The sequence below is a fragment of the Elephas maximus genome, chromosome 1 (assembly GCF_024166365.1).
Source record: "Elephas maximus indicus isolate mEleMax1 chromosome 1, mEleMax1 primary haplotype, whole genome shotgun sequence".
In the NCBI taxonomy this organism is placed as follows: Eukaryota; Metazoa; Chordata; class Mammalia; order Proboscidea; family Elephantidae; genus Elephas; species Elephas maximus.
The window spans coordinates 213,891,321-213,913,959 of record NC_064819.1 but is presented as its reverse complement, the minus strand read 5'-3'; the positions used below and the strand labels follow the sequence as shown (position 1 = coordinate 213,913,959).

Here is a 22,639-nt window from a genome sequence, read left to right as displayed (position 1 = left end):
GCCCTTTCTCTTTTTCACTGACCCTCTACCTTACAAAGCATGATGTCCTTCTCGAGGGACTGGCCCCTTCTGATAACATGTCCAAAGCACGTAAGACAAAGTCTTGCCATCCTCACTTCCAAGGAGCATTCTGGCTGTACTTCTTCAAAGACAAACTTACTCATTCTTCTGGCAGTCCATGGCGCAGTCAGTATTTTTTGTCAACACCATACATAATTCAAAGGCATCAACTCTTCTTCAGTCTTCCTTATTCGTTGTTCTGCTTTTGAATGCATATGAGGCGATTGAAAATACCTTAGTCCTCAAAGTGACATCTTCATTTTTCCACAGTTTAGAGAGGTCTTTTGCAGCAGATTTGCCTAGTGCAATACATCGTTTGATTTCTTGACTGCTGCTTACATGGGTGTTGACTGTGGATCCAAGTAAAATGAAATCTTTGACAACTTCAATCTTTTCTCCATTTATCATGATGTTGCTTATTGGTCCAGTTGTGAGGATTTTTGCTTTCTTTATGTTGAGGTGTAATCCATACTGAAGCCTGTAGTCTTTGATCTTCATCAGTCGGAGCTTCAAGTCCTCTTTGTTTTCAGCAAGGAAGGTTGTGTCATCTGCAAATTGCAGGTTGTAACGAGTCTTCCTCCAATCCTGATGCTGTGTTCTTCTTCATATAGTCTAGCTTCTCAGATTTGTTCAGCATACAGACTAAATAAGTATGGTGAAAGGATATAACCCTGACGCACATCTTTCTTGATTTTAAACCACACAGTGGCCCCTTGTTTTGTTTGAATGACTGCCTCTTGGTCTATGCATAGGTTCTGCGTGAACACAGTTAAGTGCTCTGGAATTCCCATTCTTCACAATGTTATTCATGATTTGTTATGATCCACCCAGTACAGATCCTTCTGTATAGGTAATTATTTAAAAAAAAAAAAAAATGATGCTTTAACTTTCCATTGCTTTGTTTTCCAGAAACAAATATGTACGTCTACTCATATGTCCCCCTTAGATAAATCGTAGCCTACTACATACATTTTTCTCCACTTTTTTTAAAACACATAGCAATATATCCTGGATCATCATTGCATAGAGGATACAGACACAGTTATTATTATTTTTTAATTAAACTGTGGCACAATATCTAGTACTCCCTTGTGTGGACTACACGTAGTATGTAGATGTAGTTCAACACTTTTTAAACCATCTATGTGGAATGACCACAGGTTTTTTTTTTTTAATTTCAATCTGTCATAAACGAATAACTTAGTAAAGTACAATGAAAATAAATTACTAGAGAAATGAAATAAGAAATCCATAAAGATATACAAAATACAGAACAATATTCTTTATTATTATAATCAGGTATAATTTTATAAACCCACTTCTCATATTTCTACATAGTTAGGTTCCAAAGACCAGGTCATTATGTGAAAATCAGTGTTATGTTTAAACGGAGGATGACCACATCAGATCACAAAAGAGAGGATGACTACATCATTACATAACTGCCAGATTCCATCATTACGTAGCTGCCATATCACTGAGAACCATGGCTCAGCCACACTGACACACAACCTTAACCATCATGGCCAGTGTTACTCTCACTTCACATCTCTGCATTCATTACTGCCAAATGTATGTCGTTAATGTACAAGATAGATTTTTTTTTACTATTGTCATAAATGCAAAACGTAGTCAATAAGTCAGGAGTAGGTGCATTTCACTAAAAAACTGAGTTACCATTACAGTAGTGGGACATTATTAGTTTCTTATATTTCTTTGCTTGTGAACAGGCTCTAGGGCTTCAGTTGTCCCTTCCTAGATGGCAGAGGTGCAGATCTATGGAATAGATCCTACAAGCAAGATACTGCTTCAAACTGAAGCTGATTAATATTCAATCTTTGTGGTGAAATGCCATATTTATTCTCATTAAACTGGGAATTTATCACAATTGAACGGTTAGGTATTTTAATGCAAGTAAATTAACATCTTCTTTTGGATGTCATCTCAGGAAAATTTCCAAGTGTGTCTTAAAGAAATTCTACATGAAACAAGATAAGAAAATAGTGGCTTCAGAAATTTCGATAATATGAAGTGCTTAGGAGGAGCAATCTACGAAAGGGCAAATTATGGTGTTTATCTTGAAGCTGTGTTTGCTGGAATTGTATTTTATTTGGGGTGACTTTGTGGGAGAGGACAGGATTACAACCATCTAGGACATTTCTTATTGCTGACATTATTATTAGACCTTAAAATTGGATTAAAAAATAGTGACCCTACTATCTTTTTTTTTTAGCAGAATGTTAAGAGTTTTTAAATTTTATTTCTTTTTTGTTGTTGTGAACATATACAGCAGAACCTTCCTATTATCTTTAAAAAAAAATTCTGATTCCCAATCTATGTAGAACTGGAGAAGTACAATGTATGCAAGGACTCCTCTCAAATAATTTGTCTAATGGAAATCAACCCTAAGTTAAATATAACCAGACTCTTTAATGTTACTAAAATACCTGTTTAAGAATTAAACTAATCCTTTTAAAGTGTTTTTCCTCTGTTGTGATGGAGAATGTTTAAGATTCTTTGCATTAAAATTTCATTGCCATTATCGATCTTTAACAAGAATGTAAATTATTAAAAACAGTGATAGCTGTTTATTTGCTATTATAAAACTGACAATATACACCCGTTGCCGTCAAGTTGATTCCGACTCATAGCAACCCTACAGGACAGAGTAGAACTGCCCCATAGGGTTTCCAAGGAGCAGCTGGTGGATTTGAACTGCTGACCTTTTGGTCAGCAGCTGATCTCTTAACTTCTGCGCCACCAGGGTTCTGACAATATGAGACTATTAAATATCTTATTTTTGATTAGTTACTACCATAAGTAGTTAAAAGAGAAAACTGACCTTCCTGATTAACTTATACGAGACCAGAGTTGACTGAAAACTAACATAAAAGCAGTCATAGAGTGAAGGCCTTATGTGGTCATACTTTTAAGGAATCAAACTCCTCTTTATCCAAGTATTTCTCAAACGAACATTTTTTCATCATATTGCAAATAATATTTTCAAATAAAATGAAAAGCAATAAAAACATAACACTGAAACATTTAAAGAGGAAACAATGAAGGAGGAGAGCTGCGGCACATCTTAAACTCTCCGGAATTTAAGAGATTCTCCTCTCTGTGTATCATGTAAAAAAAGTGAAATCACACCTTTTCTTAAAGCTATCCAGAATTATCCATCAAAATTAATCCCCTTTCTTCTCTATGCTACACATTTGCCCCCCATGTTTTGCTTTTACTTTTGTACAGCACTAAACGTAATTTGGCTTGAATTATGACAATTTATTTTGCCTATTTCCTCCTCCGGATGATAAGATCCTAAAGCGAGAGATCTTATCTTAATTATCTTGAGTCCCCAAAGCATGTGGAACACAGGACCTTGAAGGAAACAGACTCACCAAGAAAGAAGAATGCCACCATGTTTATTAGGTCTATCACTATGTTGCTTTTATATAAGTGGCATTGACTTATTTCATTTGTCTTGCCTTCCCAGTAAGACCAACACTTAAGAAAATCATAATCCATTTCTTTTCTATCCCCTATTTATGCACACACAGGTGGTAATAAGTATTTATTCAAGTGAGACAAATCTGCTTATGTTTCTTCTACAGCATCCCTACAATTTAAAACTAAAATGTACATCTATGAGTAGGAGTGAAATGCTCTCTATCTCAGAGCATGAGATCTGGATGAAATTTAGTGTGGAAAAACCTTTATCATCAGCATTACATTTTAATCAGATAAAAAAGACACCAAATATACAAATTCATTGTTATTTTGGGAATATTCTCTGAATATAGAATTTTTTTTTCAAGAAAATTTTCCATCTTGTTATTTAACCTTTGACCATTAAGTTCCTAGTTGCAAAATGGTGATGATAACATCTGCCTCATGGGGGTATTGTGAAAATCAAATGTAAAGTACCCAGTGCTGGGCCTGGAAGAGAGGGACATTCCAGAAGTAACACTTCTTCTCCTGGCTATCTGGAGGGTGATTACAAAGCACGGGAGTATTTCAGTAAGGCCAAAACTAAAAATTATTTAGTGAAAGCATCCCCCCTCCCCCCCATCTTGTTCATTAAATAACAAGGCCATTTCCTTCTGGAAGTTTGCTCGAATAAACATATCACACCATATTATAATACTCCAACACACTGCACTCCATATATACGATCGTATATCAAAGTGCTTTGTAAACAGTAAAATTTTCATGGTAACATAAGTTATTATTATTGCATAATCATGTTATATTTGATTTTTGTTTTGTATGTACTGTAAAATGTGAGTTCATATGCTTTGTTTATTTAAAACGCAGGTATATGTGATTTAGGTATTACAGGAAATTTCTGTAAGCTCTTTAAGAAGTAGAATATCTAATATAGCTTTGTCAACCTTACAGCATCTGGTTCAGGAACACATTCCATAAGCACTCAATAACTGAATGTCTCAACAATGCCAAAGTCATATAAGATCTAGTTATTTATATGAAAAGCAGAATACGAGAAAGTATTATTTCCCTAAATGCTTTGTACAACAAGATAGAGAATAAATAAATGGATGAATAAAACATGGAGTCAATGATACAGTCAGTTAATATTTTTTTCTGAGTCTTAAGGTTCAACTTTCTAGTTGAAACCTAGGGTCACAAAGTCTTTTGAAAAGTATTCCAGTTCATTCCATAAACCTTAAGTGCAGTGCATAAACGAAAATCGTTGTCACATGCGTTTACCTGTTTTTTAGCAGAGCTGTGAGGCTCTCAGAATTGAGTTGCTGCATTAAGGCCTCTCTCAGTGTTGGAAGCATGGACAGCACTTAATAGAAACAGAAAATAAAGACGGTCACAAGGGATATGGCTGGCCTCACTGAGAAGTAAATGCACATTGTTTTAGGCTATATGGCAGGATTAGCAACGGGCAAGAGTTGGGAGGGAGAGTCGGGGCCAGAAAATTCAAATTATTATTATTAATATGAAACTATTATATATATTAATAAGTTATTTATCTACTTATGTAAAGTAAGCAAAATTATACATACACTATGAACACTGTAATGTAAACAACTACATATAGAAGAAAGAATGGAAATGATTATTCCCAAATGTTAAGAGTGGTAGTTTTTGGACTATGGGTAATTCCTTGTTTTTTAACCTTCTTTTCTCAGTATTCTACAAACTTTTTTTTACAATAAATGTTTTTTATGTAATAAAAATGATCAAAAACAATATTTTTAAGTTCATCTACCCATTCTGATTCATATTTAATTTCTAATTTTAGAAAAAGTTTATTTCTTAAAAACTACAAAGCTACAAGCACGTATTAGAATCTAGATAAAAGTATATCAGGCTAGGATATAAGAACTACTGAGTTTTAGTTCTAGTTTTGCTAATGGCTATTGCTTGTCCTTAACTCCCAGGAATAATGTGATATTCAACGCTGCACTCTGTGGCTTCCGCACATTTTCTCAAGTCTTATGTTTAAACCACCTAAATTACTTAGACCATTATATAAAGTACAAGTTCAGAGCCAATGTCAAGAGGTGGATTAGCTCTTAGTATATACCTAGCCCAAACACAATGTTACCTCTCAAAGAAAAAGCAAGGACTAGACACCTGCATTCAGAAAATGGACCTAGTAGGGAACTACTATGATTATGCAGTTTAACAACATGATTTAACGGGACTCTCTTCCATAATTCTCCTGAGAGATAATAACTTACTTCCCACTTCAGCCTATTCTACTTTTCTCTACTAGCCATCTGTACTAAAATTGAACAAATGTGCCCTGTCTCTAGGAAGAGTTGAAGATTGCATTCATGTCTTCCTTCAGCCATCTGGTATCCACGCTAAACATCCTCAGTTCAACCACAAATCGAAGGATGATCCTTTACCAGCCTTGAATCTGCGTGACCCTGAACAGGTTGCTTGACCTCTCTCTCCATCTGGAAATCCAGGATTTCTAACTCAAAGAGTTGTCATAGGTTTGACACTTATAAAGCAATTACAACAGTGATTCTTTGCACATAGGAAATGCTCAGTGTGAACTATTATTACAATTACCCTTATTTGGCTTTTTCTGACATACTCTAGTTTGTAAGCATCTTCTTAACAGGTGATAGCCAGAAATGAACTACTGCACAATATACTGTAATTACCCTTGATCTGAACCACAGATAATTATAGCTGTAGTCTAAGATTAAATTAGTATATCTAGAAGTCACATCATACTGCTCGTAACAAGCTTATGCTCAACTAAAATTCCCAGCCTTTATTCATATACTTTGTTTCAAGCAAGTTTGGATAATTGTATTTCTGTACAACTGATTTTTAATGCAGAACAAGTCTTTTATCTCAGACTGGAACTTCAACGGGACAAGATATATTGCATTCTGAAATCTCATTTGTGGAGTCAGCTATGTGTTCAAGCATGGTGTCATCTGTAAATCTAACAAGCATCTCTCCTAAATGTTTAGTAAAATCCGGAAGAAGGTAAGGTCAAAATGTAACATTTTATTAGATGCTATCTTTCAAGTTGGGGCCCATTTCTTGGGTAAAAAAACTAGTTAAATTTACTAAAAGTACTAAACTTTTCTAGCGTATCCAATATCATCTTATCCAAAAGGGTGGCAATTTAATCATATTATTTATAACTGCATTATCAATGCAGACCAGAAAGCTAATTTGGAAATTTTTCAGTGAACTTGTATTTTGGCTTCTAAACCAAAAAAACAAACCCGCTGCCATCGAGTCGACTCCAACTCATAGTGACCCTGTAGTGACACCAAATTCTTTCTTTTAAATCATCTATAATTGTTGTCTTAGTTATCTAGTGCTGCTATAACAGAAATACCATAAGGGAATGGCTTTAACAAAAAGAAATTTATTCTCTCACAGTCTAAGAGGCTAGAAGTGTGCATGCAGGGCTCTGGGGGAAGGTCTTTGTCATCAATCTTCCCTTGGTCTACGAGCTTCTCCTCACAGGGGCTCCGGGTTCAAAGGATGTGCTGCCCTCCTGGTTCTTCATTCTTGGTGGCATGAGGTTCCCCTGCCTCTCTGCTCTCTTCTCTAGTTTATATCTCAAAAGAGGTTGACTTAAGATACAACCTAATCTTATTAGTTTGAGTTATATCTCATTAATATAACTGCCTCTAATCCTGCCTGATTAATGTCACAGAGGTAGGATTTATAACATATAGGAAAATCGTATTTGTTGACAAAATGGTGGACAATCACACAATACTAAGAATCATGGCCTAGCCAAGTTGATACACATTTTTGGGGGACACAATTCAAACCATACATTTGGTTATTTATTTATCTGAGGGCGGTGATAGTCATGGAAATGTGCCATCCAGATTTTCTGTTGGGAGAGCATAGTTAACTGGCAGCCCCACCTGCCAGCCCTTCGGATCCATTATCATATTTGTGCTGCTCCCAGCTAATGACTATGGTCGGTGGGAATACTGGAGTAGGCCAACTCCTGCAGGGGCCCTGTACCGGGGATCTTTGGCTTTTGGACTCCGCACCGGCCTGCCAAAACTTTCCTAGAACTGTGTACAATCTCAGACTCTTCTTACCTAATCTTCCTTTCTCTCCACTCCTCTTTCACAAGTGTCAGGCCTGCATGGAAGTCTAAGGTTTTCTTTGCCTACTCCTGCTCTCTCCTCATTCTTCACAGGTGTTTCTCCCAGTAACTCTCTTGTAATTTAATTCCATTTCAGCATCTGGTTCTCGGAAGCCCAAACTGACACAAGAGTCCCTGTTAAACTGAGATGGACTTTGATACCCCAGGAGCTAGTTTTTTCTAGTTTTTGAAAATTTGAGTAATAATCAGAAACAGACCTTTCCCATTCTCTAAAAATTCATTAAAATGTCTTTGAATGTTGCATATCAATTAAAAAAATAGGAAAATTAAAAAAAGTTATCATTTATTATTTATTATGTGTCAAGCATTTTTATCTTCATTATCTCATCTCATTCTCATAAAACCTTTATGAAGTAGGTTTTACGATGTTCATTTTATACAGGCAAGAACTGAGATTTACAGTTTGCCCAAACACAAAACTGGGAAGGGAACCAGATCTGGCATCACTGAAGAGCCTGTGCTCTGACTCACTGTGTCTTATCAGAGAGATCATTATATAAAGTGTTTATGGTTGTCATTTGCTTTATAGAATAACAGAATTTCTCTAAGTAATACTTTTTGCAATATTAAAAATTATATACCAGCTGTAACTTTGGATGTAACTCTTAACCTTCTTCTGCACCTCCATCTAAAAAATGAGGCAAGTGAACTAATACTAAAGTCCTTTCAATTCTGAAAAAGAATTCTACTTTTAAAATGGATCAAGGAAAACCTGTCTTTATAAAGTCTTTCAAAATCAATTGTTCTTGAAAGAACTGTTAGAGAAAGAATTAAGCTTAAATAACAAAAAGGAAAAGCAGGTTTGACATAGATCTGAGAATTGATTCTTCAGGGAGTTATGTCAAGTGGAACAGAACACCTTATTCTCTTGAAATTATGTTGTTGTTAGGTGCCATTGAGTGGCTTTTGACTCATAGCAAATCTGTATACAACAGAAGTAAACACTGCCGGGTCCTGTGCCATCCTCACAATTGTTAGGTTTGACCCCATTGTTGTAGTCACTGTGTCAATTCATCTCCTTGGGAGTCATCTTTTTTTGCTGATCCTCTAATTTACCAAGCATGATGTCCTTCTCCAGGGACTGATCTCTCCCGATAACATGTCCAAAGTATGTGAGACGTAGTCTTGCCATCCTTGTTTCTGAGGACATTCTGGTTGCACTTCTTCCAAAACAGATTTGTTTTTTTTTTTAGCAGTCCATGGTATATTCAATATTCTTTGTTGTTTACAACTTTCAGCAAGCAAGGTTGTGTCATTTGCTTAACCCAGATTGTAAATGAATCTTCCTTCAATCCCGATGCCCCATTCTTCTTCATATAGCCCAGCTTCTCGGATTATTTGCTCAGCATACAGATTGAATAAGTATGGTGAAAGGATATAAACCTGACGTACATCTTTCTTGACTTTAAATCATGCAGTATCCCCTTGTTCTGCTCCCATGACTGCCTCTTGATCTATGTACAGGTTCCTCATGAGCACAATTAAGATTTTTGGAAATCCCATTCTTTGCAATGTTACCCATAATTTGTTATGATCCACACACTCGAATGCCTTTGCGTAGTCAATAAAACACAGGTAAACATCCTTCTGGTATGCTCTGCTTTCAGCCAGGATCCACCTGACGTCAACAGTGATATCCTTGGTCCCATGTTCTCTTCTGAATCTGGCTTGACTTTCTTGCAGTTCCCTGTCGATGCACTGCTGCAGCCACTTTTGAATGATCTTCAGCAAAATTTTACTTGTGTATGATATTAATGATATTGCTCAATAATTTCTGTATTCAGTTGGATCACCTTTTTTTGGGATAGGCATAAACATGGATCTCTTCCAGGCAGTTGGCCAGGTAGCTGTCTTCCAAATATCTTGGCATAGACGAGTGAGCACTTACATCACTGCATCGATTTGCTGAAATATCTCAATTGGTATTCTGTCAATTCCTGGAGCCTAGTTTTTCGCCAGTGCTTTCAGTGCAGCCTGGACCTCTTCCTTCAGTAACATCAATTCCTGATCATATGCTACCTCCTGAAATGGCTGAATGTTGACAAAATGTTTTTGGTGTAGTGACTCTGTGTATTCTTTCCATCTTCTTTTTGTGCTTCCTGCATCATTTAATATTTTTTCCATCGAATTCTTCAATATTGCTACTCGAGGCTTGAATTTTTTCTTTGGTGCTTTCAGCTTCCGAAATGCCAAGCATATTCTTCCCTCTTGGTTTTCTAACTCCATTCCTTTGAACATGTCATTATAATACTTTATCTTCTCGAGCTGCCCTTTGAAATCTTCTGTTCAGCTGTCTGACTTCATCATTTCTCCCATTTGCTTTAGGTACTTAACATTCAAGAGCAAATTTCAGAGTCTCCTCTGACATCCATTTTGGTCTTTTCTTTCTTCCCCATCTTTTTAATGACCTCTTGCTTCCTTCATGTAAGATGTCCTTCACGTCATTCCACAACTCGCGTGGTCCTCCGTCACTAGTGTTCAATACGTCAAATCTATTCTTCAGATGATCTCTAAATTCAGGTAGGATATACTCAAAGTCATACTTTGGCTCTCGTGGACTTGTTCTAATTTTCTTCAGCTTCAACTTGAACTTGTGTATGAGCATTGATGGTCTGTTCTGCAGTCAGTCCCTGCCTTGTTCTGACTGATGATACCGAGCTTTTCCATCATCTCTTCCCACAGATGTAGTGGATTTGATTCCTGAGTATTTCATCTGGTGAGGCAGATGTGTAGAGTCACCGTTTATGCTGTTGAAAAAAGGTATTTGCAATGAAGTCATTGATCTTGTAAAGTTCTATCATGGGATCTCCAGCATCGTTTCTATCACCAAGGCCATATTTTCCAACTATTGATCCTTCTTCTTGTTTCCAACTTTTGCATTCCAATCACCAATAGTTATCAGTGCATCCTGACTGCATGTTCGATCAATTTCAGACTGTAGAAGCTGGTAAAAATCTTCACTGACAGCATCATATTTCAGGATAGATCTTGAAATGTTCTTTTTGACAATGAATGCGATGTCATTCCTTTTCAAGTTGTCATTCTCAGCAAAGTTGACTGTATAATCATCCGAATCAAAAGGGCCAACACCAGTCCATTTTAGCTCACTAATGCCAATGTTTGTGTTACATTTCATTTCCAATGATTTCCAATTTTCCTAGACTCATACTTCACACATTCCATGTTCTGATTATTAATAGATGTTTACAGCTGTTTCTTCTCATTTTGAGTCACGCCATATCAGCGGGTGAAGGTCCCGAAAGCTTGATTCCATCCATGTCATTGAGGTTGACTTTACTTTTGGAGGCAGCTCTTCTCCAGTCATCTTTTGCATGCTTTCCAACCTGAGGGGCTCATCTCCCAGCACTATCTCAGACAATGTTCCTTCCACTGCTATTCATAAGCTTTTCACTGGCTAATTCTTTTCAGAAGTAGACCGTCAGGTCTTTCTTTCTTGTTTGTCTTACTCTGGAAGCTCAGCTGAAACCTACCCACCATGGGTGACTCTGCTGGTATTTCAATACTGGTGGCATAGTTTCTAGCATCACGGCAGTACAAAAGCCCCCACAGTCCAACAAACTAACAGATGTGTGGGAGATTCAAATTATAGGCTGGTTCAATTTGTTAAGGCCCTTCTCTCTGCAAGTTAAATTGCTAACAAAGTGGTTAAGAGGTTGGCTGCTAACCAACACAGTTACAGTTCTAATCCACCAAGTGCTCCTTGGAAACCCTATGGGGCAGTTCTACTCTGTCCTATAGGGTTGCTACAACTCAATCTACTTAACGGCAATGGATTCTTTTTTTTTAATGGTGCTAGACTTACTAGTCTGTAGTTATTTATTGTAAATTTAACAAATTTATAAAATATACAAATTTACTGTTTACTATGACCTACGAGACCTGTTATGAATTGAATTGTGTCCCCCCAAAATATGCGTTGTTAAATCCTAACCTCTATGCCACCAGTTTTTGCTTCTAAAGGCAAATACAAGGCTCTGAAGATGGATTTTTCACTTCCTCCTTCTACATATGCTACCATGGCCATCCGAGAAGTGCTTAATATGGATACCAGCATCAAGAACCAGACCCAGCTCAATACGACCTGGCTCTGCTGAGTACCTCGTCCACAGATTAGAAAACGCACATGCGTGTTGCTTACTTGCTTCCTGTTCATTTTTCTCTGAGGACAGATCCATATGTGGATTTTGAATCTTTGTAGTAAAATATTATTTGTATTTTTTCAAGTTTTTATTAGCTTAAATCAATAATTTGCAATGTTTGTACACACATACAAATCCTAAGGATCCTAACTATAGCCCAGAGAATATAAAATTGGTCAGAATAAACTTCAGGTGCTTCAGTCATAGTAAAGTATCAGCTTTACTGGCATTATAATAATGAGAAAGGACTTTGATCTAAAGTAGCAATTTTAGGTGTTTGCTACTTTCTTGAAGGACAACAAATTCCTAAGACATCTGTAAATGCAGTATACAACAATGTATTTTAAGACACAAATGCAACCGAACAAATCTTGACTATGGTTAAATAATTTGAGATCCCCTGACTAAATATAAATACAGTACTCATGCTTATTTAAATGATAATGAAACACATACAGGGTCATAAACAAGGCAGTGATTGTCATTATCTAGTTCATGTGCCTGTACCAGGTTCAGGCAGGCATTTACAGGCTTTTCAGTTGCAGTAGCTTTTGCATTTATCTTACTGCCTTGCAGGAAAGTTGCATTCTTTTCTTGATGTAAACATTTGCCGCTATTTTTATTCGTTAAGATCTAATTTTTACTCTTTCCGCTGGACTGGTATTTGTTCAAAAATAAATAATGGCAGAGAAGAAAACTTTAAAAACTTACAAGGGCTCCTCCTATGTTACCTGTGTTACCCTGTATCACCAAGAGTTTAGGTTATTTCCATTCCAGGCAGTGCGTAAAACTTGCCGCTGGTGTGAAAGGATAAATAAACCTTTCTAAAATTATGTGACATAAGTGTACCAGTGTTTATTTTCTATCATTTCTGGAACCAAATGTAATAAATATTTTTTAAAACTCCTAAAAAAAAATAGAATCCTGTACGGGAATAGGTTGTCTTTGTTATGTTAATGGGGCGGGATTAGTGTAGGTGTCTTAGATTAATCTCTTTTGTAATATAAAAAGGATTGAACAAGCAAGCAAAAGGAACAGTGATGGGAGGAGATGCCAGGCCATATGAAGATAGCCCAGGAACAGAAGCACAAAGGAGACAAGGACCTTCCTCCAGAGCTGGCAGACAGAGAAAGCCTTCCCCTAGAGCCAGTGCCTTGAATTCAGACTTCTAGCCTCTTAAACTGTGGGAAAACAAATTTTGTCTGTTAAAACCATCCACTTGTGGTATTTGTTATAGCAGCACTAGGTAACTATGACAAAGCTCAATGGTACCAGGCGTGCCTCTGCAGCTCACTTCCTGTCACTCTCCCACTGCTTACTCCACTGTAGCTACACGGCCGCTTTGCTGTACTTTGATCATGCCATCTTATTCCCGCCTGATGCGTATGTGTTTCTACCCAGATGCCACCTCCTCAAAGAGACCTGACTTTCCTGATAGCCCACTTCTACCAGCATTCCTACCCCTCACACAGCTTTATCTTCCTGATAGCAGCCATCACCACCTAAAGTTATTTATCTGTTGTTTATCATCTTTTTCTCTCACTGGACTATAAACTCCAAAGGTCAGGGATTTTGTTTTTATTGTTCACCTCTTGTTTCCACAGTGCTGCGTGCTACAACCACATGCTGAATGAATAAATAAAATGAAGGAACATTTAATATTGACTTAAGTTTATTTTTAAAATTCATATTAAAATGATGTATCTCAATTAATGTAAATACTTGCAAGGTTTATCATTCTTTCTTTGTCTTTTCCTTTAAAGTTGGTCCTGGAGATACGCAAATTCATGCAAATATCAAGCAATCACATACTCGTGCAGGCATTTCTCTTTGCCTTACCTGTCATATTGCAGGTCCTCTGATTACTTTCAAAATGGTACTGTCGTCGTGCTTGAGCAATGTACTCTGCAGCCTCCCTTTCTTGTATTTCTCTGATCTTTTTCTGTCCATATTTTCCCAGGATATAAACTCCTAAAATTATTGTTTTTTTTAAAAACAAGCAGGAATATTAATTCAGTTAGAGTGTTAAAGATTCTAAACAATATGTTTAACTTATTGTACCCAACTATAAGGCTTATGTTAGTGAAAAGCTAAAAATCACAACTTTCTTAAAAACTCAATTGAAAAATTGTATAAGACTAGCCTAAAAAGAGGAGCTCTGGTGGTGCAGTGGTTAAGAGCTATGGCTGCTAACCAAAAGTCTGGCAGTTAGAATCCATCAGCTGCTCCTTGGAACCCCTATAGAGCAGTGCTACTCTGTCCTGTAGGGTCACTATGAGTCAGAATCAATTCACAGCAATGGGCTTAGCCTAAAAAGATGGAAAAGAAGATCAGCATTTTAACAGCCAAAGACAGAGGAAATAACAAGTAAATTATGACTAGGTCTGAAGAACCAGGAAAGGCGTTCGTTAGTTTGGCAATGTCTTTAATAGTGAACTGAAGGTATTCTAAATGTCCAGCAAATAAGGAATTGTTTAAATAAATTATGATCTATCCATACAATGGAATCTTATGCAACTATTAAAAACTACATTGTTCAATAGTTCACAAGTCAACGAAATATCCATGTCATATTGTTAGATAATAAGATCTCTGAGGTTTTTTTTTTTTTTTTAAAATGCAGGAAGATATACAGAAAAAAGATAGGTTTTAATTTCTATCATAAATAATGATCATTGCTGAATGGTGGGATAACAAGTGATTTTTTCCCGTTCTGTTGGTTTCTCTATATTTTCTTCAATGAATATATTTTTTAGAATATAAGATAATCTTTTTAAAGTAGGAATGAAAGAAAGGTGGTTATGCAGACATCTATTTACTCACTCGTGTTAGAAAAATCTCCCTGTCTGAGAAAGGAGAGAGAATACAACTTCAACTATCTAAAAACTAGTAATTCAAATGGAAAAGGGAGTCAGAAGAGGGTAGGAAAAAAGCCACTGCCGTCGAAGAGGGCAGAGAAATCCCAAATTACAACACCACGGTATGAAAACAGAGGTGTTGTCATGTGGTCTGTAATTTGCTTTGAAACATTTCAGCATAGACAGTGTGATATAAACGTGTACAGTTAGTTGCCCTAATTGGGAATATTAACATGCCAAACTGGTTGGTTAGTTAGCACTGGATCAAAGCCATACTTTCAGACTTAAATGCTTCAGCTAATCTTTGAGCAGCATCAAACATTGTTGATTTCTGCATAATGAATATTAGACACAGATTTTCATAGATTAAACTAGGGGTGTTTAAGATACTGGATTAGCTAGAACGTAGGGTTCATAGCCAAGTCATAGGAACCATAATATAAGAGCAAGGCCCTTCGCCCCTAGGAATGATTTAGCTGAGTCCTCAGCTGCTAGCTCAGAGGATTCTTGAGCAGATGAGTTAACGGGATGGCCAGCTAGATCTCACCACTGGAACCTCGCCGCATTTGCTTCAGGTACATCTTCTATGCATAGTTCTATTGTAGCACCATAATAGGGCAGAGCACTGGGACTCCAGTGAGCTTACAGAACAGGCTGTGCAACTGTTTTTATCTCTGTTTGCTAATGGATTTTTTTTGTCTGTAGTAGAATTTGGTTTCATTACAACTGGCATGCAAGGTTGTAGGTCAGTAGCTAATCCTCACCTACCCTCAACCGTTTGTGGCTCCCAGTATCTACCAAAAAGAACCTAAGAATTGTGCATAACCTAACTGGGGAGGGGACAACCCTCTAAAAACTGCAAAACAAACACATGTCCTGAATTATTTTCACTAATGAAGGTTTGTAGATAAGCTGATAAGATGCTATACAGTCTCAAAAATAAAAGGGTATGTGGTACAATTAGACATAAATAAGTATGACTGCTGTTGCTATGTTTGTATGCAAATAAATGTTATCATGTTTAAAGAATAAAATGTCATATAAGTGGCTTCCTAGTTTTTTCGCAATTTATCCTCAATAAACTGATGATAGTGCTACAGTACAAAAAGATGAAGAAGCTGACTTATGTTTCACAAAGTAACACTTTAACAGGACTCTTAATTAACGACGAGTTCTGAATGAATTGCTTGTATCTTACTTTGAACAACAGATTACTGAGTTTATGTGTAAAATGATTATTATTTCTCAAATTATATTGTAAAATGAAACACTGAAATGACACCCTTTGCACAGCTAAGAATTTTTCTGGACTATGAGTATATAAATTTGATCGGTATGTGCATGTTCCTAGGGACAAGGTCTACACTTTCATCAGATTCTCAAAAGTGTCTGACAAAAAAATTTTCAAGAACTACTGTGTTTGGTAAATGTAGTATATTCTAATTAAAGCAAAGAAAAATGAATTAAGCTAAAATCCCACAATCCATATTTGTTTTGAGTTAGCACAAAAAGAAGTTTCTACATAAGGTGTAATTTAGGCTCTTATCCCCGAAATCCATGAATTCTGGTCTTGTCAGATTGGTGTCCCCAGGAAAATAAGAATGAGGGCTGAGACTTCATTGGTTAAAACTGGAGCTCAGGACTGTATGCACCTGACTGCTGGCAGCAGCCTGAATTCTGACCTGGAAGACAGGAGATATTGATGGCTCTGGAACCAACAAGTTAGGTGACTTTGAGCAAGTCCCTTCCTCTCGCTGGGTCTAAATTTCTTCATCCATAAAATGAAAGGATAGGGTTATATGAGCTTTAAAGTTTTTCTGTAGCTATGACTTTATTTATGAATAGTAAAAACATTTACTAACTACCTCAAAAACATGTAAAATGTTTTGAGATTTCCTTCCAGAGCATTGCTGTTAAAATATCTTCTAGTTTTTCCTTATTGTAAGTACAGTTGTTTTAAAACCAGCTCTTAAGTCTTCTCTTCTTGGATGAAAATCTCTGCAATGCAATTTTACTAGGTTAACAATTGCAATAACAGTTTGAAAATAATCTATGAACATTGTTCCCAATCCAACAGCTCACCAAATTCTGCTATTCTGATTCTACTGCAGAAACGTTTTCTAAGCCTTGCCACTTCTCTCTGTCCCCTCTACCACTGTCTCCATTCAGACCCTGAATACTAATACTCTTGAATCGGTTCAACAGCTTCTTAAGTCTTTTATCTTTGGTCTCACACCCATCTAATCCACCTATTACATGCAAAGTGATGCTGTAAAATATAAACCTTACTTCATCATTCCTGTGTTTAGAATCCTTCAACACCTTGCCATCATACACAAATTTGTTTCTTAATGTGGATTCCCTGTTCCACTTACATCAGAATTACTTTTGTAAGGAAGTTCCATGAAAACATCCCCAAATGTCTTATGTGATGCTACGTTCCCAAGACATAGGACTTTGACTGCTACACAACAGAAGCACAATAAATATTTGCTGAATGAATTAAGAAGTTCTTGAGCCATGCTCCAGACCTAAAGAATCAGAATGTGGAATAAAGGTTTCTATATTTTATTAAGCTCCTTAAGTGATTTTCATCCATACTAAAGTCTGAGAAGTACCGATTCAAAGGATGATGTCTAAATTCTGTAGAATGTTTAATAAGGAACACCCTTCACAATCTGGACTCTAGCTATTTCTTCAAACTCACCTTCTGTCACTACCCAGTTGCAGCCTATACTTTTGTTGTTGTTGTTAGGTGCTGTCAAGTTGATTCTTAACTCATAGAAGCCCCATGTGACACAACAGAACTGTCCCATTGGGTTTTCTTGGCTGTTATTTTTATGGGAGCAGATCGCCAAGTCTTTCTCTGGTGGAGCCACAGGGTGGGTTTGAATGGCCAACTTTTTGGTTAGCAGCTGAGCGCTAATAATCACGCCACCAGTACTTTTACCCTATATTTAGTCGTATTGAAATAGTTTTTAAAAGCTTTTTTATTTTTATTGTGCTTTAAGTGAAAGTTTACAAAAATATGGAATGCTTCGCAAATTTGTGTGTCATTCCTGTGCAGAGCCTGTGCTAATCTTTTCTGTATTGTTCCAACTTTAGTCTATGCGCTGCTGAGGAGAGCACCATAATGAAATATTTGATCAATCAAAAGCAGTCTAGAATGTACCATTGCACTACTTTTTAGGCCGCACCATGAGCTCCTAAAAGTCGGAAACTATTCCTTTGTATTCCTAGAGCCCCATATGATTACAGTTAAAAAAAAAAAAAAAAAAAAAACACAGCTGCAGAGTCAATTTTGACTCAAAGCGACCCTATAGTGACAGCAGGCACTTAAAGAATCTCATTCACATGGCTGTTGAATGAAAGAATGAATAAATGAAAAACCTGACAGGTAGAATTTACAAGGAATAAGACATACATCATATATACAAGCCCTGTGCTTTTTAGAAATCAGCAAACCAATAAATATGAATCTGGTTGTCCTCTGTTCTGCATGACTTTCTCTAGTGCAGTGGTTCTCAAAGTATGATCTAGGGACCCTTGGGATTCTCGAAGACCCTTTTAGGGTATCTAGGAGGTCAAAACTATTTTTGTAACACTAAAACATTATTTGTCTTTTTCATTCTCATTCTCTCCCGTGTGTTGTTATGGATTGAATTGTGCTCCTGAAAAAGCTATGTTTAAGTCCTAACCCCTGCACTGGTGAATGTAATCTTGTTTGGAGAAATAAGGGTTTTCTTTGTAGATGTTATCAGCTAAACTAAGAGTTTACTGGTCTGGGGTGGGTCCTAGTCCTAATCCTTTCTAAGTAGCATTTCATAAAAGAGAAGACAGACATGGGAATAGAGTCACACAGGGGGAAGACAGCATTGGTGGGTTTATCTACAAGCCAAGAAATGCCTGAGGGTACAGAAGTTGAAGAAGACAAGGAAGTATCTTCCCCAAAGAGAGATCATAGCCCGCCAATGCCTGGAATTCAGACTTCTAGTCTCCAGAGTTGTGGGAAAATAAATTTCTGTTCTTTAAAGCCACCTCCTTTGTGGTATTTTATTATGGCAGCCTTAGGACACCAAGACAGGTGTACAGTGGAGTGCTCTAGAGGCTATATGATGTATACAATCATAACATAATTGTGAAGGCAGAAGCAGCTATGAGAACCCAGCTTCCTATAGTTAAGCCAGACATCAAAGAGATTTACAAAAATGTAAAACAATGCCATTTGCTTTTGGAAAATATAGTTATTTTTAATAAAAAATATATATAAACATGTCATTTCACTTATCGGTGGAGCTAGGCTTCCCAACCCACAGAGCCAGAGAGCTGAGTGCCTTTTAGCCGATGTTTGATGTTTAATGTTTACTAGCAGAGTGGGATGCCTCCAGGCAGTTACTGGCGGAGCTAGAGAGCTTTGGAACACTTGCCCTAGCAGGGTAGATGTGGGCAGAGAGGCCCGAGGTGCCGAGAGGCCAAGGAACCAGGAAACAGAAGCTGAAGAGACAAGGAACACAGGAAGCAGAGTTGCCTCAATCTCAAAGAGTAGAGTTGTCACTCTGATGGACTAGAATGGGGCCACCCAAAGCTGAGGGAACAGAGTTGCCGCTCTAGTGGGAAGACGATGCTGAAGCCCAGGGCTGAGGGACGTCCACTGAGAATCCGGAGAATGTGGCCAGTATCAAGCCATTGTGCAAATAAATGGTCTCAGAGAATGGAGGATAATTTTCAAGCCTTGAGGGCTAATGTAATGTGTTCTGCTAACTTGCTTGGTGCCTGTTATTCCTTCTTTCCCTCCAATTTCTTCCATTTGTAATGGAAATGTCTAGCTTGCGTCTGCCTGTTGCACCATTGTACTTTGGAGGTAGACAATTTGTATTCTAGATTTCACGGATGAGGAAGAATTTTTGGATTTTGAACCTGGAGCTGATGTAAGACTTTTGCTATGATATAATGGGGTGAGTGTGTTTTATATGCAGCAAGGACATGAATTTTGGGGGGCCAAAGTGTGGAATATCATGGGTTGAACTGTATCCCCCCAAAATATGTGTATCAATTTGGCTAGGCCATGATTCCCACTATTGTGTAACTGGTCATCATTTTGTCATCTGATGTGATTTTTCTGTGTTGTAAATCCTATCTCCATGATGTTAATAAGACGGGATTAGTGGTAGTTATGTTAATGAGGCAGAGCTCAGTCTACATGATTAGATTTTGTCTTAAGCCAATCTCTTTTGAGATATAAAAGACAGAATCGAGCAGAGAGACATGGGGACCTCATACCACCAAGAAAGAAATGCCTGGAGCAGAGCAGGTCCTTTAGACCCTCCAAGGTTCCTACAATGAGAAGTTCCTACACCTGGGGAAGAGGGATGACACGGACCTTCCTGCTGAACTAACAGAGTCTCCCCTGGAGCTGGCACCCTGAATTTGGACTTCTAGCCTCCTAGATGATGGAATATATTTCTCTGTGTTAAAGCCATCCACTTTTGGTATTTCTGTTACTGTAGCACTAGATGAATAAAACAAGAGTGTAAAGGAGATCTCAGGCCACAAGTTTGAGAACCACTCCTTCAGTCTTTTCACAAACTGGTCAAATTGTACAAATTGGCCTAAAGCAGCTATCCACCAAAAATGCAGGGAAACAGAAATTCCTACTAAGGAAGCTTGCAACCCGAAGTTACAATTCAAGGTTTTTTTTCCCACCTCTGAATGGCCAAACTTCTTTGAGTATTCACCCTGATATCTTACCTATGTTCAAACTTGTCAAAATGTGCCACTTCTTCTGTGAAGTCCTTCCTGTTTTTTTGCAATTGTATAAGCTATCTGTTGCTCTGGTCTGCATAGCATTTTCTTTTCCAGCTCTCTTATGGTTTTGCATTTTAATTATTCGTATACTTGTTTTTCCTTCCTACCAGACCATAAAGTCCATGAAAGCACAGTGGTACAGTGCGGAAAGGGAATGTGCTTTGGGGTTTAACACACCTGGGTTTAGATTCCGGGTTTCTCATTACTAACTCTGAGACCCTGGGCACATTTCTCAACTTCATAGAGCTCTAGTTCCTACATTTTTGAATAGGAATAAAAATAACTAGACTATTGTCAACCCCACTGCACAGAATGAGCTTAGCAAAGTTCAGGGCATACAGTAAGGCACCCAATAAACGGTAGAGTTTACACCTGACTGGTAACCTAAAGGTTGGGAGTTTGAACCCACCCAACAGTACCATGGAAGAAAAGTCCTGGCTATCTGCTTCCATTAATATTACAGCCCAGAAAACCCTGTGGAACAGTTCTCCTCTGTAACACTTGTGGTCATCAGGAGGAGGAACTGACTCAATGGCAATTAACAACAAAAACAACTACTACTATCAAAAATCTCTGTAAATCTTGTAGCTCCAATCATACTCCTTTCAACCATACAGGCACTTAATATATTTTTTAAAATTTTTATTTATTTATTTTTTTGCTGTCAGTTCACAGTATTTTTTTTTCTACTTTAGATAAAGGTTTAGAAGACAAACTAGCTTTTCACTAAACAATTAATATACATATTGTTTTATGACATTGGTTGCCAACCCTACAACATGTCAACACTCCCTTTCTTCCCCATTACCAACTTTTCTGTCTCCTCCTGCCTTCTCATCCTTGCCCTTCAGCTGGTGTACCCATTTAGTCTCATTCTGTTTAATTTTGGGCTGAAGGGTGAACCTCAGGAGTGACTTCATTACTGAGTTCAAAGGTTGGCCGGGGGCCATACCCCCGGGATTTCTCCAGTTTCTGTCAGATCAGTAAGTCTGGTCTTTTTTTTTTTTTTTTTTTGAGTTAGAACTTTGTTCTACATTTTTCTCTAGCTCTATCTGGGAACCTCTATTGTGATCCCTGTCAGAGCAGTCGGTGGTGGTAGCCGGGCACTATCTAGTTGTGCTGGACTCAGTCTGGTGAAAGCTGTGGTAGTTGTGGTCCCTTAGTCCTTTGGACTAATACTTCCCTTGTGTCTTTGGTTTTCCTCATTCTCCCTTGCTCCAGATGGGGTGAAACCAGTGGAATATTCAGATGGCAGCTTACAAGCTTTTAAGACCCCAGACACTACTCACCAAAGTAGAATGTAGAACTTTTTTTTAATAAACTATGTAATGCCAATTGAGCTAGATGTTCCCCATTAATATATATTTCTTAAATTAGAATGACTGAAATCTAACACGCCACAGGACCTTTACTCTGAAGCAGAAAAAATATGAGGCTCAAACAAATGCTAATCATAGTTATAGTTTTTTTTTTCAGAATGACTTCCTTTTTATTATAAAACATTAAAATTTTTTCTTTCTGTCCCTCTCAACTTTTTTAGTCCTCCTAATCTGTAATTATAAAGTTCTCGAGAGTTTTTTTTTTTTGATCTATAACTATCTCTTAAGCATATTCTTTTGCTTCTCCTGTGATAAATTCTAACCTACCATTAGGCTGTTAAGTAAACCTGAAGGGGTATGTTATTCCTTTTGAGACTGCTAGAGAGGTAACTGTCTTTCCTTCACTAGCAGTAAAAATGTTTTATTTCTTCCATCACACATATATCATTAGCCTCTACAAAAAAGGGATTCAGTTGTTTCAGCTTAATTTAAATATACCTTAGATATCAGAGGATGAAGATAGCAGAAAATAATTTTATCTACATAGCATTTCTCAAATAATCAGATAAAAACAATACGTATGCTCATTGTCGATTTGTCACAGACTTTGGAGACATGCCAAAGACAATCCTTCCCTGATCAATAAGAAGCCTGTTTCAAGCTTTGAAGATAAAAAAGGAATCACCAAATCTGAATTACTGAGGCTAAGAGTATTGTTAATTACAAATCGGGGCTAACAGAATATAATCTAGTAGTAAGAGAAAAGCAATCAAATTCTTTGGGAAACTTCCGTCCTTG

General features: G+C 37.3%; 1 protein-coding gene and 1 non-coding gene across 3 annotated transcripts in view; both read right to left on the bottom strand.

The window, feature by feature from the left end:
- PEX3 (peroxisomal biogenesis factor 3) overlaps positions 1-22,639 on the bottom strand; it is a 56,538-nt gene that overhangs the window by 32,636 nt on the left and 1,263 nt on the right. The window contains exons 1-3 of one of the 2 annotated variants that reach the window (XM_049902553.1): positions 16,583-21,933; positions 13,699-13,830; positions 4,789-4,870 (exon numbers count right to left, since the gene is read on the bottom strand). In XM_049902553.1, coding sequence (XP_049758510.1) covers positions 4,789-4,870; positions 13,699-13,705 — 89 coding nt within the window. In that variant the 5' untranslated portion in view covers positions 13,706-13,830; positions 16,583-21,933. Of the gene's footprint in view, positions 1-4,788; positions 4,871-13,698; positions 13,831-16,582; positions 21,934-22,639 lie in introns of those variants that run through there. The other variant, XM_049902552.1, reaches the window with a different exon arrangement.
- LOC126057629 (U6 spliceosomal RNA) lies at positions 17,740-17,846 on the bottom strand. Its single transcript, XR_007512710.1, has one exon. It is a non-coding gene; the product is annotated as a U6 spliceosomal RNA (small nuclear RNA).